Here is a 21,624-nt window from a genome sequence, read left to right on the forward strand (position 1 = left end):
TCTCCTCGTCATGCTTCAACACCCTGCGCATGCTGCGCAAGATCTTCCGGTGGATCCCCACCGAGACTAGGAAAACGGTCACCCAGGCCCTCGTCACCAGCCGACTGGACTACGGCAACTCCCTCTACGCCGGAACCACTGCCAAACTCCAGAAGAGACTCCAGCGGATCCAGAACGCCTCAGCAAGACTCATCCTGGACATCCCCCGACACAGCCACATCTCCGGACACCTGAGAGACCTGCACTGGCTCCCGATCAACAAGAGAATCACGTTCCGACTCCTCACCCACGCACACAAAGCCCTGCACAACCAAGGCCCAGGATACCTCAACAACCGACTCAACTTCTACACTCCGACCCGCCAGCTTCGATCGACCAACCACGCCCTCGCCGCCGTCCCCCGCATCCGAAGAGCCACCACAGGAGGAAGGTCCTTCTCCTACCTGGCCGCCAAGACATGGAACACCCTCCCCACCCACCTTCGCCTCACCCAGACCACCTGTCCTTCAGGAAGCAGCTCAAGACCTGGCTGTTCGAGCAGTAGCAGACCCCCCCCCACCCCCCAAGCGACCCTCTGGGTGAGTAGCGCGCTATATAAATGCCTTGATTGATTGATTGATTGATTGATTGAATTTTCGAACAGCAGAAGAAGCAGATAGTCTGATAGAGACCATGAAAAAGGGTGGCGTATCTTGAGGAGAATCAACTCTTATTGAGAAAGGGAAGATACAGCAAGCACAGTGATGCGGGATGAGAAGCGGGAGGGGGGGGGGGGTAATGGGCAGGGCTTCTCTGGTATAGTTTAAAGTTCATCGAAATTCTTCTCCATTTTCCGGCAGCCCTACAGGCACCATGCCTGATAGTCAAGGGAGGGTTGCCATGGGAGGGAGAGGGGGGGGATAGAGGATGGGGGTCGGGCACTGGGTGGGGAGCACAGGGAAAAAACATTAAATATAAGTCCTCAGTATCGTCTTGGTCCATCATTGTAACAGATCAACTTTAGATTATCAAGTGACAAAGATCGCCCGACTTGAGAATGATGGGTGGGTTGATAAAAATTTCCAAATTTTAACTTGGAACATAATGACTCCAAAGCACAGGTAGTCATTCTACAAGAAACTCATTTAACGGCAAGCGAAAGCAGAGGTCTTTATACTCAATTAAGATGGATTGAAAGCTATGCAGTATCAGACCAAGTAGAATACTGTAAGGGAGTTGCAATATTAATTACGAGGGGATCGGGGGTAAAACTTCTCTTCCAAAACGGACAGTTCAGGAAGGTGGGTCTGAGCAAATCTCAAATGCTCTGGTATACAGTTTGTTTGTGCTGGCTTTTATGGTCTAAATGTAGATGACCCTCAGCACGTAGTGGATCTGCAATGGAGCCTAGTAGGGGTAACTTCCCCTTTAATTATGAGGGGGCTTCAATACCTTTTTGGATCTAATCTTGGGCAGATCCACTAGTAGGTGGGGAACCCAAGCTCAAGCACCAAGGACAAGACAGGCCCTTAAGCATATATTATATGAGAGGGGCTTAATGGATACATGGAGATACCTAAGGGGGCAAAAGCGAGGATACACCTTCCACAGCTAAAAATATAACCACTTCTCTGAGCTAGATTATTTGTTAGTGGATAGAGCCTGGGCTGTGGTCACTATATCTCCAGGGCATATTTCAGACCATGCTGCGGTTTATGGCACATTACAGGAGTTAGAGTAAGCCACAAAGCAAGATGGACTTTAAAAAGGTCTACTTATTAGATCCAGATGTGTCCATTCTCTTTGAAAAAGAAAAAAAAAAACAAGTGTGGAATTCTTCCTAGATAATGCCCGGTCAGCCTCCATTGCAGTAATCTGGGATACCTTTAAGGCATAAATACGTGGGATTCTACAAAGCCAGGTTACTCACAAGAACAATGTTGATAGAGCAAAGTTGAAAACATTGGAGGAGAGAGTGGGGATGCTTGAGGTTACACTACCTCTAATAAAAGAGAGAGGGACCCCAACAACCAAAGGGGTAGGGTTCGAAAAGACTAAGTCAAATCTTTGCTCTGAGCTAGATTATTTGCTCTTGCTGGGCTGTATGGATTGAATCAATTATGTTTGTAATGTTTAGTTTGTAAGTGTAGTATTTGATGTGTATTTTTATCCAAAGGGGACAGTTTATTTGACTTGAGGTTAAACTACAGCAAATGGCAGGGAACAACTGAGTTAGAGAGAATATATTGAACCAATTGAAGTAAGCTAGATTAAATTATAAGATCAACCTAGAGGCAAAATGTTGAGATCAGTGAGCAACGGGGCCTATGAACAATTTGAGTATGGAGATAAGGCTGGAGCATTGTTAGCGTGGGAGTCGAGGGTTGAGAGGTCCCAAAATTACATCAGTGAATTGATCATCAGCCCACAGGGTGACATCTCGAATGAGGAGGAGGAAATGCAGGCACGGCTGGTCTCACTCTTCTCTGAATTATATATGGAAGAAGAGGTGTGCCCAGATGAGGGGAACCTAAAGAAATGGCAGTGTAGGACTTCCGGTGTTCACAGCAGAGGGTAGGAGGAGTATGGATGCCCCAATCACCGAGGGAGAAATCCGAGAGCAGCTCTTGCATATAAAGAATGGGAAGGCAGCAGGACCATACGCAAAAACGGTTGAGTTAAATAAATTAATGACAGACAAAATAGTTCCAGAATTAAATTATTATTTAATTCAATCTATAAGGGGGAAGGATGGATCCCAAGCTCATGGAGGGAGGCCACAATTGCTCTGATCCTAAAACCTGTGAAGGACCCGAGGAAGGCTGACTCGTATCATCCAATCTCCTTGCTAAATGTGGATTATAAACTCTTTACCGGCATTTTGGCTGAGAGATTGGCAAAGTTGGCTCCTCACTTGTTCCGAAAAGACAGATTCAAGAACTCACATTGTCATTAATCAGGACTATTGATCTTGCTATAACATGTTTGATTCCCTTGGCAGTGATCACAATCGACGCTGCCAAAGCATTTGATCGTGTTAGCTGGACATTCTTGTGGGCGGTTCTGGAATCAATGGGATTTAGTGCTGGTTCTATCTCGACATTCCGAAGGTTAGATCAGAGAGTCCCACAGCCAAAAACCTTTTAAATGGTTCCTTGACGAGGAACTTTAAAATCCAAAGAGGAACGAGGCATGGCTGCCCTCTGTCACCTCGCGTTCGATTTATACATCAAACCATTGGCACATCTTCTAAGGAAAGATGACCAGATAGTCCCTATTCATGTATCCCTTCCAGGGGCAAAATAGCATTATATGGCGACTACTTCATAATCTATACCTCCAATCCCGCCCGAATATTACCCAGGGCGAAGTAGTTGACAAAGGAATTTGTGGCTGTATCTGGATATTTAGTGGACATCTCTAAAACAGAACTCACCCTACTCCGAACAAAATGGACCGAGAATGTGGGCATGGACCCAACTGATGAAGAATGGGCTACCATACTAGAATTCCCTAAACAAGTATCTAGAAACGCTAAATTTAAATATATACAGTACATGATACTGCATAGGGCATACCTTAACTACACAGCCTTAATAGAATGTATCCGAATGCACAAATCCCTTGTCCTGGGTGTCAGGAGGCTGATGCTGATATACTCCATATGTTATGGGAATGTCCGCGATTACGAAGCTTCTGGCATATGGTCTGGTATAGAGTACAAGAAATCACTGGTACTGATGTCTGGGCGACAGCAGACAGGTGCCTGTTGGGACTACACCGGTGTCCGAAAGATCAGAAAGTCTGTTACAGGTTTGCCGACATGATCATCCTCAACGCGAGGCGAGCCATCACCATGAGATGGAAAACTGACAAGAATAACTCACCATAGTCCCATGATTACACCAGGTCATGGAACTTGGGGGAGGTTCCCCCTTGCTGTGACCAGAGGGTTGGAGGCTAAGGGTGAGTAAATGCAATGGGCCATGAGATGGACAGAGGGTGCCAAAATGGTCCACGGTTTGCAGGCGCCATGGCGATAGGAGGACACACAAAAAAGTAACGCTGGGGTTTGTACAAATCCAGACAGCTAGTTCGAGGTGAAAGGAGGACATCCTGCTACTGAGAAGGAAAAATTAAAACAATGCCAACAGAAAACAACCTAACTTGCTGTACCTGGAGGCTTCAGCCAGCTTTCGGTGGATGTCTTCATACACGTCCACGTTAAACGTTCTCTGCACAAAGGACAGAGCCATCTTCAAGGCTTCTACCCGCAGCTGTGGACAGTGGTCAGCAATGAATTGGAGCCGCTCAATGCGCATTAGACCACTGTAACTGGAGGCATACTGCTCCAGATCCTGCAAGGGAGACACATGAAAAACATGAAAAAAAATGTAAACAATGGCACTACATAGGCTGGAGACTGGTGAACAGCGAAGGGTAGCACCACTGCAGGGGAGCTTATACACATGGCATTGGATAGGTCTCGAGGGGCACCAGTACAAAAGGGGCAAAATCATACATGCCTAGGGGGAAGAAAAGGAGCCCTGCATAAGGTCAAGTACCACATCTGAAGACCTGGAACTATAAGAACTACCAGCAGCACAAGGAAGCAAACTGCTAGAAGGCAAGAACTTGTCGCAAAACTTGGACTATTTAAAAAAAAAAAACAAAGGTCCTTTATCCAACAAACATGTACCAGGGTTGGATTCTCCACCACATAGTTGATATCAGGTGCATTTTGCTGGTCATCTTGGGGGTCAGCGTCAATCTGCATAGGCTCCACTGCACCCTGCAAAGAAAAGAACTTATCAACTCACAGTGGACAAATTTACAGTCTATGTTATTACAGGGGCCTGTTACTCCAGAACTGACAGCAGGCACACAGGTTTTATCAAAACAAAATATATCAAACAACAGACATATCATTCAGAACATTTCCTTGCCTGAATACTGGGCACCCCAACCCAGACTGGCAGCTTACGTCACTGCAAGGAGTATTCACACAAAAACTGATCACACTGAAACAACCAAAGCACAGTGAATATCAGCAAAGACAAAATGCGGGTGGAGGAAGTGTGACAGACGTGAAAAGGGGAATAAAGCAAGCAATTACTCACTACTCCAAAATCTAGCAGCACTGACCGCATTACTTACAACTCACAGTAACACAATGTCCACTGCTTAGATAAGTCTATTTGCTGCCTCCCTTCTTACAGTTTCTGCCTAAATACACATCCTCGTGCCACCAATGAGGCTTAGTCTTCTCTCGTCCATAAAACACCTCTCTTTACACCTTGAATGCACATACTTCTATATCACTTACCATTTTGTCAAAAACATGCTGTGCAGATAATGCACCAACTAAATAACTAAAACAAACAAGTTTGCCATAAAGGCCTTCTATCAAAAACCTGTTCATGCTACTATAGGGAATAAAGTAATTTGAATGTCCATGGCAAAGCAACTGTGTAAAATGTATTCTCTATATGGACACATTTTCCACTGAGTTCGTATTTTAAAGCAGTCAATCATAGTGTCTTGGCACAATGTTGGTTAACTACACAGTTTCTTCTCCCCACTAAAAGTCATGGCCACTTTGCCAAGCTCTATCCATTGAAAATTGGTGATCACAGTTTGACTCACCTAGTTAAGCAAGACTTCAGATTATTTTTTACTTCAGTAGGGGGCCTGAATTGGAGATATTAAAAGTAGAGTAGGGCAAGGACTTGACAGCACTGGTAAACACGAGTAAAGAGCTAAGGTAGTCGGGGTACTAAGTTGAGAAGTATGGCATTGAGCAGTGGGCTTTCACAGAGGAGATGTATGAAGGTGTCAAGTAAAGTTAAGGGTTATAATGACAACAGAACTGAACCTCAAGTGGGTTAGGGACCAGGAGACTGGTGGGAAAATCAGTGAATGTTGTACCTTGTGGGGATGTAAGAGGCCAGGTAGGACACCAGTGCAAGATCATGTGGAGTAGGGGGGAGTATGCTTGTGGGCAACTAAAGTAGAAATTCTCAGCCAGGGAAGTATACAAGTCTATACTGTGTAACAGTCTGTGCCATGTGCCTTTTGTATTGTCCATAGACGATTAATGCATAGGGTGTGTCCTGTAGCATAAAGTGTGTGTGTGCGTTGCCCTGTGTGTCTTTAGAATCAAAGATGTAAACTGTGACACACACACAAGGACTGTAACAGGCAGTCTACCATTTAAAGATATTTCGTTTGTGGAGACGTTCATAGTCAAAAGAATGTCATTTTTAATAATGCCATGTGATACAATTTTAATTATGCTATGATGAATGTACCCAAGTGATAACTGGAATAGTTCTAACCCAGTCATGTAAGGGTCTACTTCGTCCCCAACTTTCAATCGGTGTTGAAACAGAGGGTCAGGAATTGGTTGAAACTCAAAATTCCTGTATTGAATAAATTGCTTAATACGCAACCGTCTGTCACTTCTCACCCCGACTGTGACCAAATCTCTGTCCGCCCATGGCTTAATGAGGCTGTGGACACTATTTTGCCACTTACCTCAATACAGATGCGTAGATCGCATCCCCCTGCTCCTTGGTTTACGGACTCCCTCAGACTTGTAAACAGGCAATGTAAAATACTAGAAAGAAAGTGGAGGAAAATCTATGCGCAGGAGGCCAAATCTGAATAGGTGGCGGCACTGAAAATATATCATGCCCTTTATAAAGAGGCTCGTGCTACGTACTTCATGGAGAAGATTATCAGTTCTCAACATCGTCAGAAGGCTCTTTTTAAGGTGGTGAAAGAATTGTCGGTGGCTAATAACATCTCTCTTTACCAGAACCAGTGTGATGAACTAGCCAGCTTTTTTCTAGAAAAGGTGGACAAGCTTCAATCGTCAATTAGCTATGGAGGCTATAAAAGCTGAGAGCTGCACGAATCTGTCTAGCTCTACAGGAAGCCATGCGGATAGTCCTTTTACAGTGAATAAGTTGGAGGAGTACCTTAGAATTAGGGCATGATCCTTGTTGGGTCTGACATCTTTAAAGAATACTCTGCAATCCATTAAATCTGTCTCTCCGCTGGACCATGTTCCCCCTGGCAAACTTAAACTACTCAATGACCCTGTTTTAACTGTAATTTTAAAACTACTCAATTCCTCTCTGAGTGTGGGTATCATTCCCCAGAACTGAAAACATGCTCTGGTTCTCCCCTTTTTAAAAAAAAAGTTGACTTGGATCCCTCCTGCTGGTCAAGTTTCCGTCCTATTTCCCTTCTTTCAGTCTTCTCCAAAATTTGGGAAAAGCAGGTCAACCCACAACTTTCCACTTTCATTGAGACTCGTTGACTTCTCCATCCTTCGCAGTCTGGCTTTAGGGCGGCTCACAGCACAGAGTCTGCTCTACTTGGGGTGACTGAATGTCTTAGACAATATCTGGACTCTGGTGGCATGGTTGCTCTCATTCTGCTTGACTTGAGCAAAGCCTTCAATACAGTGTCTCACTCTATTCTGATCGACAGACTTGAAGCCTCGGGCATAGAAGGCCTGGCTTTGGAATGAGTGAGCTCCTTTTTAAAGAATCACACCTTCTAGATTTATTTGCCCGACGCCATATCAAAGACTCTAGCCCTGACCTCTGAAGTCCCTCAGGTATCCACTTTGAGCCCCTTGTTCTTTAACATCTATGTTTGCCCACTAGCTGGTGTTATTGAGAAGTGTGGGCTCACCCTTTTTAGGTCTCGCACCTGCGGCGCAGCGCAAAGCCGTCAGCTATGCTTTCAAGGGCTTAAAGGGGGACAGGAGAGGGGCACGCGCAGGCTGCAGGCCGATCGGATCCGGACGCGCGTGTTCACCACGTTGCACATCTCCTGTCCCTCCTCAGTCTAGGCAAGCCAGCTGAATGCGGCAAGAAACACACATACACTAGCACCAGCCACCCCAATCCAGTGCACCCATACTTATCTCACTCAACAACAGAGACACACACACACACACACACACACACACACACACCAGACACCCCCTGCCGCTTTACCCCCTCCCTCCGGTGTTTCACGCCAACAGAGACACACACGCACACCAGACACCCCCTGTCGCTTTCCCTCCCTCCGGCGTTTCAGGCCACGCTCTCTCCTAAGTGCCCTTCTGATGCACGGTCCTTAGCCCACGCTCTCCGACTCGACCCGCTCTATTTTTACTTTAGGTGCTTTGGCGGCCCCCTCCCTACACCGCACCAGCCGCGCAGCACCTAGTCAAGCGCTACCACGGTCACGAGCTCCATGTCACGCTGACGTGCACGCTCACGCCGTGAACTACAACTCGCGGGTGCACTTTCACTTTCCCTTGGGGTTTTTTGTCTCGTACTGAAGTCCATACTTGTTTTTATTGTTGCCTTTATAATTTTTACCACATTACTGCACACTAGCGCTTTACCATACCACAACTTCTGCTCACTTGTTACTCTGTTTGAGAGGGAGCGGGTGCCACGTGACCTGCTTGAGGAGAGTGACCTTGCCATGCTCCCACCTCCGGAGTGCCGCCTCTGCGACCCCTCACCTGGAGCACCCCAGGAGCGAGGACCCTCGGCAGGACAGATCGCAGCTCAGGAAGGCGGGAGCAGGCGAGCGCGTGCTGCTTGGGGTTCTACACATGTGGTGAAGCTAGACTGAGAGATAGTCTTTAGTCGGACCGGTGAGATCAACGCTTCACGTTACTTCTCAGTAAGCACGACGTGGAATCAACTCATTAGGAGTGACATGATCTGTCCGCTGTCAGTGCGCGCCCGTGGACGCTGCTCCCCGCACGAAGAGGTAAGAAGAATGCAGGAGGATACGGGGACAGAGGCAGTGCAAATACCTCGGGACAGAGCGGTGACACAGGTGACACGTGCACAGGGAGGGTGCTGATGCCGGCCCAAGGCGCAGGCTGCGTTGCCAAGAGGCATTGTTGGCATGCTTGTGGTGCACGATGGGAGATGTGTGCGAAGGGGGAGCATTAGAAGGACAGTTGAAGGGGCATATGCAACTGTACACGCCATTGTTCTCATGCGTTTCCATAATATAGGGGTTTGTGTTAACACCTCTGCATGTTAGTGCACAATTCTGTGGAATGTCTGTAGAAACGTCTCTGCATTTGACTTATTTTTGTACATACTTCTGTGTGCGTTTCATGAGTCTCCTCTTGTCTGTAAATGGCAGCGTATTTGCACGCCCCCTGCATGAGAGTTTGTGTGTATGTCACGCTGTGTGTACAGCGCCCTTATAAGTGTGTCTGCATCACTTCTGACTACTTGTTTTTTGTTGCCATGGTGTTGCTTTCAATACATGTTTAGTGGTCTTACACATTCACAAGTTGGACAGCTGAGCTGTCCCTCAGTGTACATAGATGTTGAGACTTGAGTCAGGCTTTCACAAAAGGGGGTGGTGATGGACGGAGCATCTGAGTCAATCAAACACTCACACCCAGTCAAAAGATCTGGGTTTAATCCATCACCGTTCTTTAGCCCACTCTGCCACCCCAGTTCAGACATGGCTATATGCAAATCAGTCTGACCCTGTGCCTCATTGAGTCAGGCTTTTGACAGCAGTTGTCCCTCTGCTCACACAGATCTGACAGCACATGTACGCATTCCTCTACTGGACAGATACAACATTAGAAACTGTTTCTGATGTCACACAGATGCTGATCTTATAAACTCTGCTCTTCACACGCAGTCTAATTCATCTTAGCCTATCCTCCTCGGCCGCAGAGATCTTATGCGCTCCTGGCTTACACAGCAGAGAGGCCCCCTTAGGTTGCAAAGATCTTATGAGATAAGGCCTCAAAGAACAGCGTTAACCTCTGTGCATTCCCATTTCTCTTGGACTCAGCTGGAACAGCCCTGCCTCATGAACACATCTGGCTCTAATCTCAGACAGAGGAACTATCTATCCCACAAGATCGTTCACGCTCTGACCTTTACTGAGACCAGCATTTGCAATGCAATAGGTCTCGCATTTACCAACTTTAAGCTATTGGTATTGTATATGACTATGCCTTTTATTTATGATTAAAAACGAAAACAAAAATAAAAGGCATTATCATTTGCAATGTCAATAGCTCAAACTTGAGTAAATGCGAGACCTATTGCATTGCAAATGCTTGTTCCTTAAACTGAGGACACTCAGATTATCTTCTCATTATCAGCTGCCCATCGACAGGACCCTTCGCTGCTCCATGTAAACCTGAGGAATATTTCCTTATGGATGAATAAAAATGCATTGGAACTAAATGGTGAAAAAACAGAGATCCTTGTCTTAGGCAACAATCCAGATCTCTGGGGCCCCTACCCTCCCCATCTACGAAGATGAAGAATCTTGGATTCATCATAGATGACAAACATTCTTTGAAGCCACAGATACCCAAGGTCGCTGCGGTCTGTATTTTAGCCCTTAAATGGCTGAAAAAATCCTCTGGCTAATACCTTTAGAGGTACAGTGAACAGTCATTCAGGCCATGGTCATGTACAGGCTGGATTATGGCAATGTGTTGTACCTAGGCGCTGACAAGACGTCGATTAGATTCCTCCACATCATTCAGAATGCTGCTGCATGGCTAACTTTTCGTTTACCAAGACATGTCCCTGCCTCACCTCTGCTCCGGAATTGCACTAGCTAAAGATTTTGAAAAGCATTGAATTAAGGGCACTTTGGTACATGTTCAAGGCCAAACAAGGTTTTGTTCCAGCATACATTTCAGGATTGGTGACTCCTTATAGACCTATGCTTTTGCGGAGTTCTGCTGGTCATTCTTTGTTCACAACGCCAAGGTTCTGCTGAACCCGCATCAAAGGACGCTAATTTTCCTATTTTGGCCCCAAGCTCTGGAATTTTCTCCCGGTCACCTTTAGGAATTGTAATTCCTTATTGGCGTTTCATAAAAATCTGATAACTTGGCTCTTCTAGCTATCAGCTGGAGTTATCATTGTCTGTATGTATCCTTCGCTGGGAAACCCCTAAGGGTAGTTGTGCGCATTATAAGTTTGCCTAAATAAATAAATAAAATAAACTGTCAGGCTAATTTAGAGATTAGGTCATTCACAGACATTAAGGACAGCTAAACTGAGAAATCATATGGCTATTCAAAAGATCTTGGTACACTATCCATTCCATTCAAGAGGACATTTGACTTTACTTTTGCTTTTTAAAGGAGTACAGTTGGTGTGTGCTTAGACCACAGACAGATTTGCTTGAATACACGTTTTATGTATTCTCAACGTTTCACAATAGTGTAATGAGATACTATGTGCTTCGCAAAAATAGAAATTTCTAGGGAAAACTTTAAAACCGGATTAACAAACCATTTAATGGAAAAGACACATTGAGCAGCCTGGGGCGGTGATGAATCAGTCAATGCGTCTATCCACCAGCTAGTTCAAAGTTCAAAACGGCTTTTGATTAAAATGAAAAGCATGATTGTTGTAAAACCAGCCATGCAAGAGTAGTGGCTTAACAGCCCAGTTTCACCAACAGAGATGACAGAGAAAAGAAACTCTGAAGGAGACAGAGAAAGTGAACTAGGACGATAGTATAAAAGGCAGGCAAGAAGCCCAGTATTTACCGAGAAGCAATGCCCTAAAAAAAACAGGGAAAGCAAGTCCAACAGGTACTACATCTAGCTCTGGTACCACAATCCAGAGCATTCTCAGCCACTTACATCAGAGTGCAAATGTATTAAATTGAACATTTATAAGAAACCTACTATTTTATTACAGAGAACAGTTTTCTTTTTACATAAGATTTGGTCCAACTGAGCAGTGTGCAGCAAGGCAGTCAGGGGTCCAATAAATCGAATCAAACCAAATAAAGCAGTCAGAGACCACATCAACTTTATTAGATTAGTAACAAAATACCTAGAAACTGAACAAACTACTATATACACCGAATAAGTCCTCAAACAAGGAAATGAAATCAAACATTATAGGTCTCCTGAGCAAAAAGTGTCTGTTCAAACTCAAACTAGCTACCTTTGCTTTATGTAAGTACCAGTTTTGCCCACAAGTAAACAATATCCCATCTTCGTGTCAGAGTAAGTGGCTTCTATCACATTTTTTAAAACATATTTTATTAAGTTTTCAAAGTAAAAGAACAAAAGGAACATAAATGATACAGTAGCAGTAAAAGAAATAAGATTTTAGCAGTTCAGTAAGTTACTATCAATACAGTAACATTACTGCTTTAACGTAAGTATCGTCCTAGCGATATACAGACATTGACAGTGAAAAACTATAGAAACTAGCACCTAACCTGCTATCACCAGATTTGTATGATTAGTGGGAAATATCCCAAAATTGTGTGCACGCACTATAAGCACTGACTTTCACGATGCAGTCCATACAACTGGACTTTACAATGTTGAACAAAAAGCGAATGGTGCACCACCTTATGAACACTATCACACAATTATGAGATTGTTCTTTACATTATCCTTTTTATTAACAATGTAATTAGACACATCAAAGAAACGTTTTCAAGTCGATCAGCCAACGCATTTCGTCCAAAGAAATTGTACTTCCTCAGGATATTTGTGAGGTGCTCCGTGGTATAAGAGGTCAAGATGTCCGTGAAGATAGAATATGAGCAGACTGAGAATATTGCTGTAGAAATGACAAGAGGATCACCCCTTGTTTAGTTTGGAATGAGAGAGGCGCTGTGTCATAGAGGTCAGTATCAGACTTCCAAGTTATGTCCAACTGATTAGAAACTTCGGTCACACTCGAATAAGGTGGGCCAAAGTGGGTAAAATTAATAGTTCCACACTATGATAAGTGTGGGAGCAGGAAATGCGATGTTGTCTCCTTCCAAGTCGGCGAGTATTCCAACCCCCCCTCCCAATGTCAATTAACTACAGAAACTCCCAAACTCACTACTGTGCAAACGTAGCTTCAGGCATGGCAGACAAGACATGTACCGACACTTGATTCCAGGCGCTCATCTTACAAGTTTACATATTACAGTTCTGTAGGGATCGTGTGGAGTCTGTTGGTTATTGAGTCTATAATTATACTACGCAGCCTTGAAGTGAAATACAATTTCAATGCAACGAAGGAAAGGATCAGTAGATATAAACAGCTCCAGCATAGCGTCCCTTTCTAAAGCAATTGGGTTCTTTCGCAAACCTCTCTTTTCCTTCCTCCTGATTTCCATACTTTCAGCCCTCCCACAACGAACAACCTCACCATGCCATGCCAAAGCCGTCAGGGGCAATGCAGACATCCAACGCATCGTAATTGATTGTTTCGCCAGAAGTATCATCATATTGGCAAACCTAGCCTGCACTCCTTGCTTCCTGTGCTTTTTGCACAACCCCAGTATGAAGTATTCGATTGTATTCCCTCCTGTAACCAACGCTACCTCACTAAGAATGTTGAGTACTGTTGTCCAAAAAGGGGTTCGTCGAGGGCATGCCCATGTCATGTGAAGTAAGTCAGCTGGCTGTGTGTAACATCTGGGACATATCTGCTGTGCCCAGGAACATCTTGCTCAACCTGTGCAGAGTCAAATATACTGTATGTAAGAGCATGTATTGGATTAGTTTAAACTTGGGGTTACGGGAGATTTTCTTATCCAGTTCCAGTATTCGCTCCCATTCTTTATCTGACAGTACACGTCCAATATCATCAGACCATTTGTCTCTTAGCTCCTGGAGCGGGATTGCCGTGTGTACGCATACCTCTATACAACCACCTAGTTAAGTGTCCCCCATTTCCCATGAGATACAGCATATATACCAAATCATGTGTCTGCGGTTCCCTACCATCTGATGATCAGGTATTTTTAACATATCTTCTGATGCTAGCGTGGAGGAGATATAGCGGATTTGGAACCCATTGCCCCCTGACAAAAGTTTCATGGTCCATTAAATTGCTATCTACAAACAACATCCCAACTGTGGTAACTCCCTCTTCCGACCATTTGGTCAGACATCTGGTAGTGACTATTCTGGAGGGTGTAGGGATCCCCAGCAGAGGGATGTTAGAAGCATAGGGAAGCATGCTATTGGTATAGTGGATAGCTTTTGGCTTCCATCACATAACTAGTTTACATTTTTTCCAGCCAGCAGGGGTGGAAATCTCCACGAACACAATTAATGAGTGATCTTAATTTGGGGGAAAAACACTAAGCACTGGCTGTCCCATCACCAAAGCGATGGTGCAAGCAATGAATCCACATACAGTTCACTTGGCTCGTTTATACTTAACCTCATACATTTCTCTTAACTTACTTAAAAATAATTGCCAAAAATGTTTCTAGTCCATCATAAGAAATGTATCTAATTATTAATGGTGATTTGTCTAAGTAAACACATTTAATAGAGTATCTACCCAAAAATGAATGTAGCCATTCTGCTGTGTAAAATGTCCTGTACAAGGAGCAATACCAGACTCATATTGTATTGGCGCAGATTGGACAAGTTGGATTCAACAAAAAAGAGAAAGGCTGCAAACTTTGACAAAAGGCATGGAGAGTTCAAATCAATATTCTTATAACACCTGGTATCTTTGACACTCAACCATTTAGCGATTTCCCTTAACAGGGCATATTAAAATTAACTACCCATTTCAAGAATTCCTAAACATATTGCTTTCTTTGAAATTAATGTCGGATATTCAATTTATACGTTTTGTAGTTCCCAAATCGAGCATTCAACTTAGCAAATAACATCTGTCCTGCTTCTCGTCTTTTTCCATATAGATGAAACATTTTTAGATGGGTGAAAAAATATTTTCTAAGCCAACAAGTCAGTCTCGAACTAATATAAATAAAAAAACTTTTCAAAAACTTTGGAAGAGTAATTTTCACTAGATTGTTGTTGCAGACCAGGAGACGAACACATGCTACCATGTTTCAAACTCCATCTTCTTTTAAAGCTTTCCATAATTCAAATACCCTCTGCATTTTAGGGCACCCAGATCTCCACAAAACCCTAATCCAGATCCAGATTCTGACCCTATAGCTCAGAAGGAAGTGAATATCTCTATTGCATAAAATTACCTCACCCTTGATCCTGATCACCTGATATCCATACATATTGCAAAACTCTTCTATCAAAGAAAACATACTCCCAATATTACCAATCAGACAAGTAGGGAAAATACAATCTCATCGGGAAACAGCTTGATTGAACAGTCCTTCAGCATTTAGAAACATACATTGTTATCTAACCTACTGCACCTTGCACAAGGCTAAATAAGAAGTGGTAAAAGGTAGAGGAAAAGAGGGACAACCATGCCAGTTGCCCCTTTGAATACACTGAGAACTACACACACAGTTTGGTATAGATCAAGCCAATCGAAGTGGCAGATGCAAAGACATGATTAACCAAGAAAACTAGAATGGGAAATTATTTTCCTTCATGATGGCTTCAAGATACTCCCATTTAAGCAGGTCAAAGCACTTCTGTATGTCCCAAAAAAAATACTGCCAACAGAGAATTTACTTTCACAATAACCTATGGCGATCAAAAGATAGATTGTGCTAGAAAGCAGGAAAATAAAATCATGGTTGATCTGTGTTTGTGGATAATCATGGCTGATAGAATAGACATCTACTAAATCTTTATAATCTGAAATGGATACTGTTACAGGATGGTATGTCAACAGAGGGAATTGTAGTTTCCAGATCTCAGAAGTTCGCCATATTCCAATGGCAATATTTTTTAGGGGGCTGCCCCCATCAAAAGTAAAATAAATGAGAAAACTATAGTAGAAGCAAAATTAAGATATTCTATAAAAGCTTAGATATTGTAGCTCATCTTCCCAGGCGGTGTAGTAAATGGTTGCAACGTTACAACACTTTGGTCCATTTTCAGCTAGGACGAAGCCAACAAAATAAGCAGCTTTTCACCGAAGATTTAAACAAATTGGGCTGCAACCAAAAAAGCTGTGGTCCTATCAGCTTCAACAAGTGTGGACTTCTCATATAATTTCAGTTGGAAGTTCAAAGACACCCCAACATTTTGCACCTTGCTTCCCCAATTCTATACTGGTATCTGGGTCAAGTGATATTTTTCTACATTGTTTTGCACCCAATACAATTTATTTTAATCAGACTCTGAACCACAGTGAAAGAGAAAGGCAAACAAGCATTGGAAAAACCAATATATATGGCCTATGCAAGAGCTTTCCCAATGTGTTTTAGCCATGTTGAACACCATTGTGGCTGCTGTACAGCATGGCTAAAAGTCAGTGGAGTACCATGTCGAGCAGTGGACTGTCAAGGAATGGAGAGGCGCGGAGAGAGACAGAGCAAAGTGGCATATAAGGTACTGCGTGGAGTGGCGCAGGGCGCAGCGCGCAGCATGGAGTAGCAGAGAGCAGCTTGGAGTGCAGAGTGGATTACAGCAGAGTGGCATGGAGTGGAGTTGTGCAGAGTGGAGTAAAGTGATGTAGAGGAGTAAAGTGAAATGGAGTGGAGAGGAGTAGAGTGGAGCAGAGTAAAGTGAAATGGAGTGGAGAGGAGTAGAGTGGAGCAGAGTAAAGTGGAGTGGAGCAGAGTAAAGGGAAACAGAGTGGAGCGGAGTAAAGGGAAACAGAGTGGAGCGGAGTAAAGGGAAACAGAGTGGAGCGGAGTAAAGGGAAACAGAGTGGAGCGGAGTAAAGGGAAAGAGTGGAGCGGAGTTAAGGGAAAGAGTGGAGCGGAGTAAAGGGAAAGAGTGGAGCGGAGTAAAGGGAAAGAGTGGAGCGGAGTAAAGGGAAACAGAGTGGAGTAAAGGGAAACAGAGTGGAGTAAAGGGAAACAGAGTGGAGCGGAGTAAAGGGAAACAGAGTGGAGCGGAGTAAAGGGAAACAGAGTGGAGCGGAGTAAAGGGAAACAGAGCGGAGCGAGGGAGTAAAGGGAAACAGAGCGGAGCGGAGGGAGTAAAGGGAAACGGAGCGGAGTAAAGGGAAACAGAGCGGAGCGGAGGGAGTAAAGGGAAACGGAGCGGAGTAAAGGGAAACAGAGCGGAGCGGAGGGAGTAAAGGGAAACAGAGCGGAGCGGGCGGGGCAAAGGGAAACAGAGCGGGGCAAAGGGAAACAGAGCGGGGCAAAGGGAAACAGAGCGGGGCAAAGGGAAACAGAGCGGGGCAAAGGGAAACAGAGCGGGGCAAAGGGAAACAGAGCGGGGCAAAGGGAAACAGAGCGGGGCAAAGGGAAACAGAGCGGGGCAAAGGGAAACAGAGCGGGGCAAAGGGAAACAGAGCGGGGCAAAGGGAAACAGAGCGGGGCAAAGGGAAACAGAGCGGGGCAAAGGGAAACAGAGCGGGGCAAAGGGAAACAGAGCGGGGCAAAGGGAAACAGAGCGGGGCAAAGGGAAACAGAGCGGGGCAAAGGGAAACAGAGCGGGGCAAAGGGAAACAGAGCGGGGCAAAGGGAAACAGAGCGGAGCAAAGGGAAACAGAGCGGAGCAAAGGGAAACAGAGCGGAGCAAAGGGAAACAGAGCGGAGCAAAGGGAAACAGAGCGGAGCAAAGGGAAACAGAGCGGAGCAAAGGGAAACAGAGCGGAGCGGAGTAAAGGGAAACGGAGCGGAGGGAGTAAAGGGAAACAAAGCGGAGCGGAGGGAGTAAAGGGAAGCGGAGCGGAGGGAGTAAAGGGAAACAGAGCGGGGCAAAGGGAAACAGAGCGGGGCAAAGGGAAACAGAGCGGGGCAAAGGGAAACAGAGCGGGGCAAAGGGAAACAGAGCGGGGCAAAGGGAAACAGAGCGGGGCAAAGGGAAACAGAGCGGGGCAAAGGGAAACAGAGCGGGGCAAAGGGAAACAGAGCGGGGCAAAGGGAAACAGAGCGGGGCAAAGGGAAACAGAGCGGGGCAAAGGGAAACAGAGCGGGGCAAAGGGAAACAGAGCGGGGCAAAGGGAAACAGAGCGGGGCAAAGGGAAACAGAGCGGGGCAAAGGGAAACAGAGCGGGGCAAAGGGAAACAGAGCGGGGCAAAGGGAAACAGAGCGGGGCAAAGGGAAACAGAGCGGGGCAAAGGGAAACAGAGCGGGGCAAAGGGAAACAGAGCGGGGCAAAGGGAAACAGAGCGGGGCAAAGGGAAACAGAGCGGGGCAAAGGGAAACAGAGCGGGGCAAAGGGAAACAGAGCGGGGCAAAGGGAAACAGAGCGGGGCAAAGGGAAACAGAGCGGGGCAAAGGGAAACAGAGCGGGGCAAAGGGAAACAGAGCGGGGCAAAGGGAAACAGAGCGGGGCAAAGGGAAACAGAGCGGGGCAAAGGGAAACAGAGCGGGGCAAAGGGAAACAGAGCGGGGCAAAGGGAAACAGAGCGGGGCAAAGGGAAACAGAGCGGGGCAAAGGGAAACAGAGCGGAGCAAAGGGAAACAGAGCGGAGCAAAGGGAAACAGAGCGGAGCAAAGGGAAACAGAGCGGAGCAAAGGGAAACAGAGCGGAGCAAAGGGAAACAGAGCGGAGCAAAGGGAAACAGAGCGGAGCAAAGGGAAACAGAGCGGAGCAAAGGGAAACAGAGCGGAGCAAAGGGAAACAGAGCGGAGCAAAGGGAAACAGAGCGGAGCAAAGGGAAACAGAGCGGAGCAAAGGGAAACAGAGCGGAGCAAAGGGAAACAGAGCGGAGCAAAGGGAAACAGAGCGGAGCAAAGGGAAACAGAGCGGAGCAAAGGGAAACAGAGCGGAGCAAAGGGAAACAGAGCGGAGCAAAGGGAAACAGAGCGGAGCAAAGGGAAACAGAGCGGAGCACAGGGGAGCGGAGCAAAGGGGAGCGGAGCAAAGGGAAACAGAGCGGAGCAAAGGGGAGCGGAGCAAAGGGGAGCGGAGCAAAGGGAAACAGAGCGGAGCAATGGGGAGCGGAGCAATGGGGAGCGGAGCAATGGGGAGCGGAGCAATGGGGAGCGGAGCAATGGGGAGCGGAGCAATGGGGAGCGGAGCAATGGGGAGCGGAGCAGAGTAAAGTGGAGTGGAGTAAAGAGAAATGGAGTGGAGTAAATGGAGTGGAGTAAAGGGAAGTGGAGCGGAGTAAAGTGAAATGGAGTGGAGTAAAGTGAAATGGAGCGGAGTCAAGCGAAATGGAGCGGAGTAAAGTGAAATGGAGCGGAGTAAAGTGAAATGGAGCGGAATAAAGTGAAATGGAGCGGAGTAAAGTGAAATGGAGCGGAGTAAAGTGAAATGGAGCGGAGTAAAGTTAAATTCAATGGAGTATAGTCGAGTCGTGGAGTGGTGAAAAGTAGAGTAGAGTGTCGGAGTGAAGGGACATGGAAGGTCATACTGTAGAGTGGGATAAAGTGCTGTAGAATGGAGCAGGATAGCGTGGAGTAGTGTTTTAGGATGGAGGGAATTGGCGTAAAAGTGAGTATGCATGATGTGGTAGCGCACAGCCTTTACAGGCAACACATTTTCAATAAAAATGACAATTATATTTGCACATAAAGATTTACTGATAAAACAATACAGCACACAAAATGTGTGAAAATGGCATTACCTAGTGCATTGATTTTTGATTGTATTAAAATATTGGTTTCCACAATATTTCGGAATGACAAAAAAGTACTTCATTTGTGCTTTCCTAATTCTGATAGATTTTCACAGTACATTTACAGACATATCAAATGAGTTGTGTTCTATAAAATAAAACTTTTCCTTTCCCACCCCTAGTACCCAGGAAGACTGTCAACATAGCTGCTCTGACTATGAAGTCAGCGAAAAAAAGTAAACACCAAGGTCCATTGGAAGACCGAGCCTGACATTTGACTTCGGTCTTTGAATGCACAGCAAATGTGACAAGACGAGAGCAGGATTTAAAGGCCTGTTTACAGAAAGTGAGCACTCGTGAAAGAATACAGTAAATAGGCTATGCTTCATGGGAGGAATGCGCCCAAGCTGGACCGCCTAAAACAAATTGTGAGGGAGACAGAGCACGCACTTTCCCCAATAAAACCCCACAAACTACGGGGTGGATTCCTTACCCGGACGAGGACTACGAACCAGCGGAATCGCCACAGCTAACAGCCGACTCTTCCCTCTTCCCACAGAACGCCGACCCGGATGCAGTCTGGCAGCTAGCAGGCGGGACGGGATACACCCTCAACCAATCCGGAGTCACGGTGGGAGGTCAAGAACGGCAGAAAAAGGACAGATCCAGGACAGAAGGCGCGACTGCAGGAGAGGAGCTGGAAGAAGATTGCCGAATGACCCAGGAGCTGGAAAACAACGACGCGGACGCCGGAGTGGGAGAAACCGAAGAGGAGCGCCCCGAGACGTGGACAGAAGAGTGGTGGATCCCGGAGGACGTGCCAGCCGCCACAACTCAGGAAAGTTCTGCCACATAGCGGTACGTGGCGGACGAAGGGACTCAGGGAGGGGGAGGGAAGGACAAACGGGCGGCGGGAGGCAAAAGTAATAAATGGGGCAGGGGAGTACTCTTACTGGGGATCTTTACAGGCACCACTATTGTTTTAATCCCTATGTACACCCAGCCCGAAGCCTCACTGCCTTGACCCTTCCCTCGGGACCCCCTCATTACCCTGCGTGTCCCCACACTAAACATTCTGCCTTTGTTTAAACTCTCCCACGGGGTGTGGTGACGGTGTCCTTTGATTAAAAGGCTCAGGATCTGACCGCTGCTTTCTTTTGTTTGTTTTCGAGCTGACTCCGGGACCCCAGCATAGCCAAAGAAACCCGTAATAGGTTTCTGGAGTGCCAACCGGGAGAAGGGAAACCCGTAATAGGTTTCTTTATTGCGCAAGGGGAGAAAGGCCATCACTATCTACTAAGACCCGGAAGAACCCTACTACGGTGCCCGGGTAGCAGAGAATTAACAGACCTCCTTTCCAGCAAATCAACCTTTTTAATTCATCCTGACAATTTCTTTGCCATCCAGTTATTCTTTGTCCTTAATAAAACTCTCATTATTGACCCCATACGGCCTCCTCGCCTCTGCTTCCGACCATCCCTCCGACACAAATACAGGTAGCAACAGAAAGCATGCAAACGTGAGTATTAAAATAAAAATTCAATGGTAAGCAATAGGCGGAATGCAATTCCAGGGAAGCTAACAAAATGTCTTCAAGATGTTCGCAAACCACACAGCGTGCTTTCTAGCTGCACGAAAGCTGGAGGCTGGGGAAGAGAGATACCAGGAGGAATCAAGATCAGGCAGTGTTGGTATTTAAGCACCCTACCAATCGGCAGTGATTAGCTCGTAAGAAAAGGTTTGAGTGCATTTTAACTTACTAAACACTACTAACAAAGTCATATTGGTCTTCCAGTTAAAGGATTTATTCCTGTTGGAGGATCTGGAAGAATGTACTCAGTGCTTCATGTAAATATGCATATAGCTAAATAAAAGGTGACAGGAAGCCGGTAATGTAAGCAAACTGGCAAGTATGTTGCAAAAAATAGAATCTAAATGTGCCAGTCTGTTACATGTCTTGCTAAAAAAAAGTAAAATCAGAGATATTAGGATGAGCTATTCTCCAGACATCCACAAAACCAGAACTGGTCTGCTGAACACACATTGTTATGTATCAAGCTCTCCTCTAATAAATATGCTTCAACGATGAAGCACCTGAACATCGACCTTACAATAGAAGAACCACTTTTTAATGGCCAGTAAAATAATAGGCAATATAAACGTTGCTAGCGCCTGCATGAGTCCTTCCAGTGGATGTAAATGTAAATGTGGCTCATTAAGTATAGG

The 21,624-nt window shown here is 45.7% G+C and overlaps 1 protein-coding gene across 3 annotated transcripts in view; it reads right to left on the minus strand.

The window, feature by feature from the left end:
- GPS1 (G protein pathway suppressor 1) overlaps nt 1–21,624 on the minus strand; it is a 253,101-nt gene that overhangs the window by 122,817 nt on the left and 108,660 nt on the right. For all 3 annotated transcript variants that reach the window (XM_078653771.1, XM_078653769.1, XM_078653770.1), the window contains 2 exons: nt 4,679–4,771; nt 4,156–4,337 (listed from right to left, as the gene is read on the minus strand). In XM_078653771.1, the coding sequence (XP_078509897.1) occupies nt 4,156–4,337; nt 4,679–4,771 (275 nt within the window). The remainder of the gene's footprint in view (nt 1–4,155; nt 4,338–4,678; nt 4,772–21,624) is intronic.

Source organism: Lissotriton helveticus, chromosome 7 (assembly GCF_964261635.1).
Source record: "Lissotriton helveticus chromosome 7, aLisHel1.1, whole genome shotgun sequence".
NCBI lineage: Eukaryota > Metazoa > Chordata > Amphibia > Caudata > Salamandridae > Lissotriton > Lissotriton helveticus.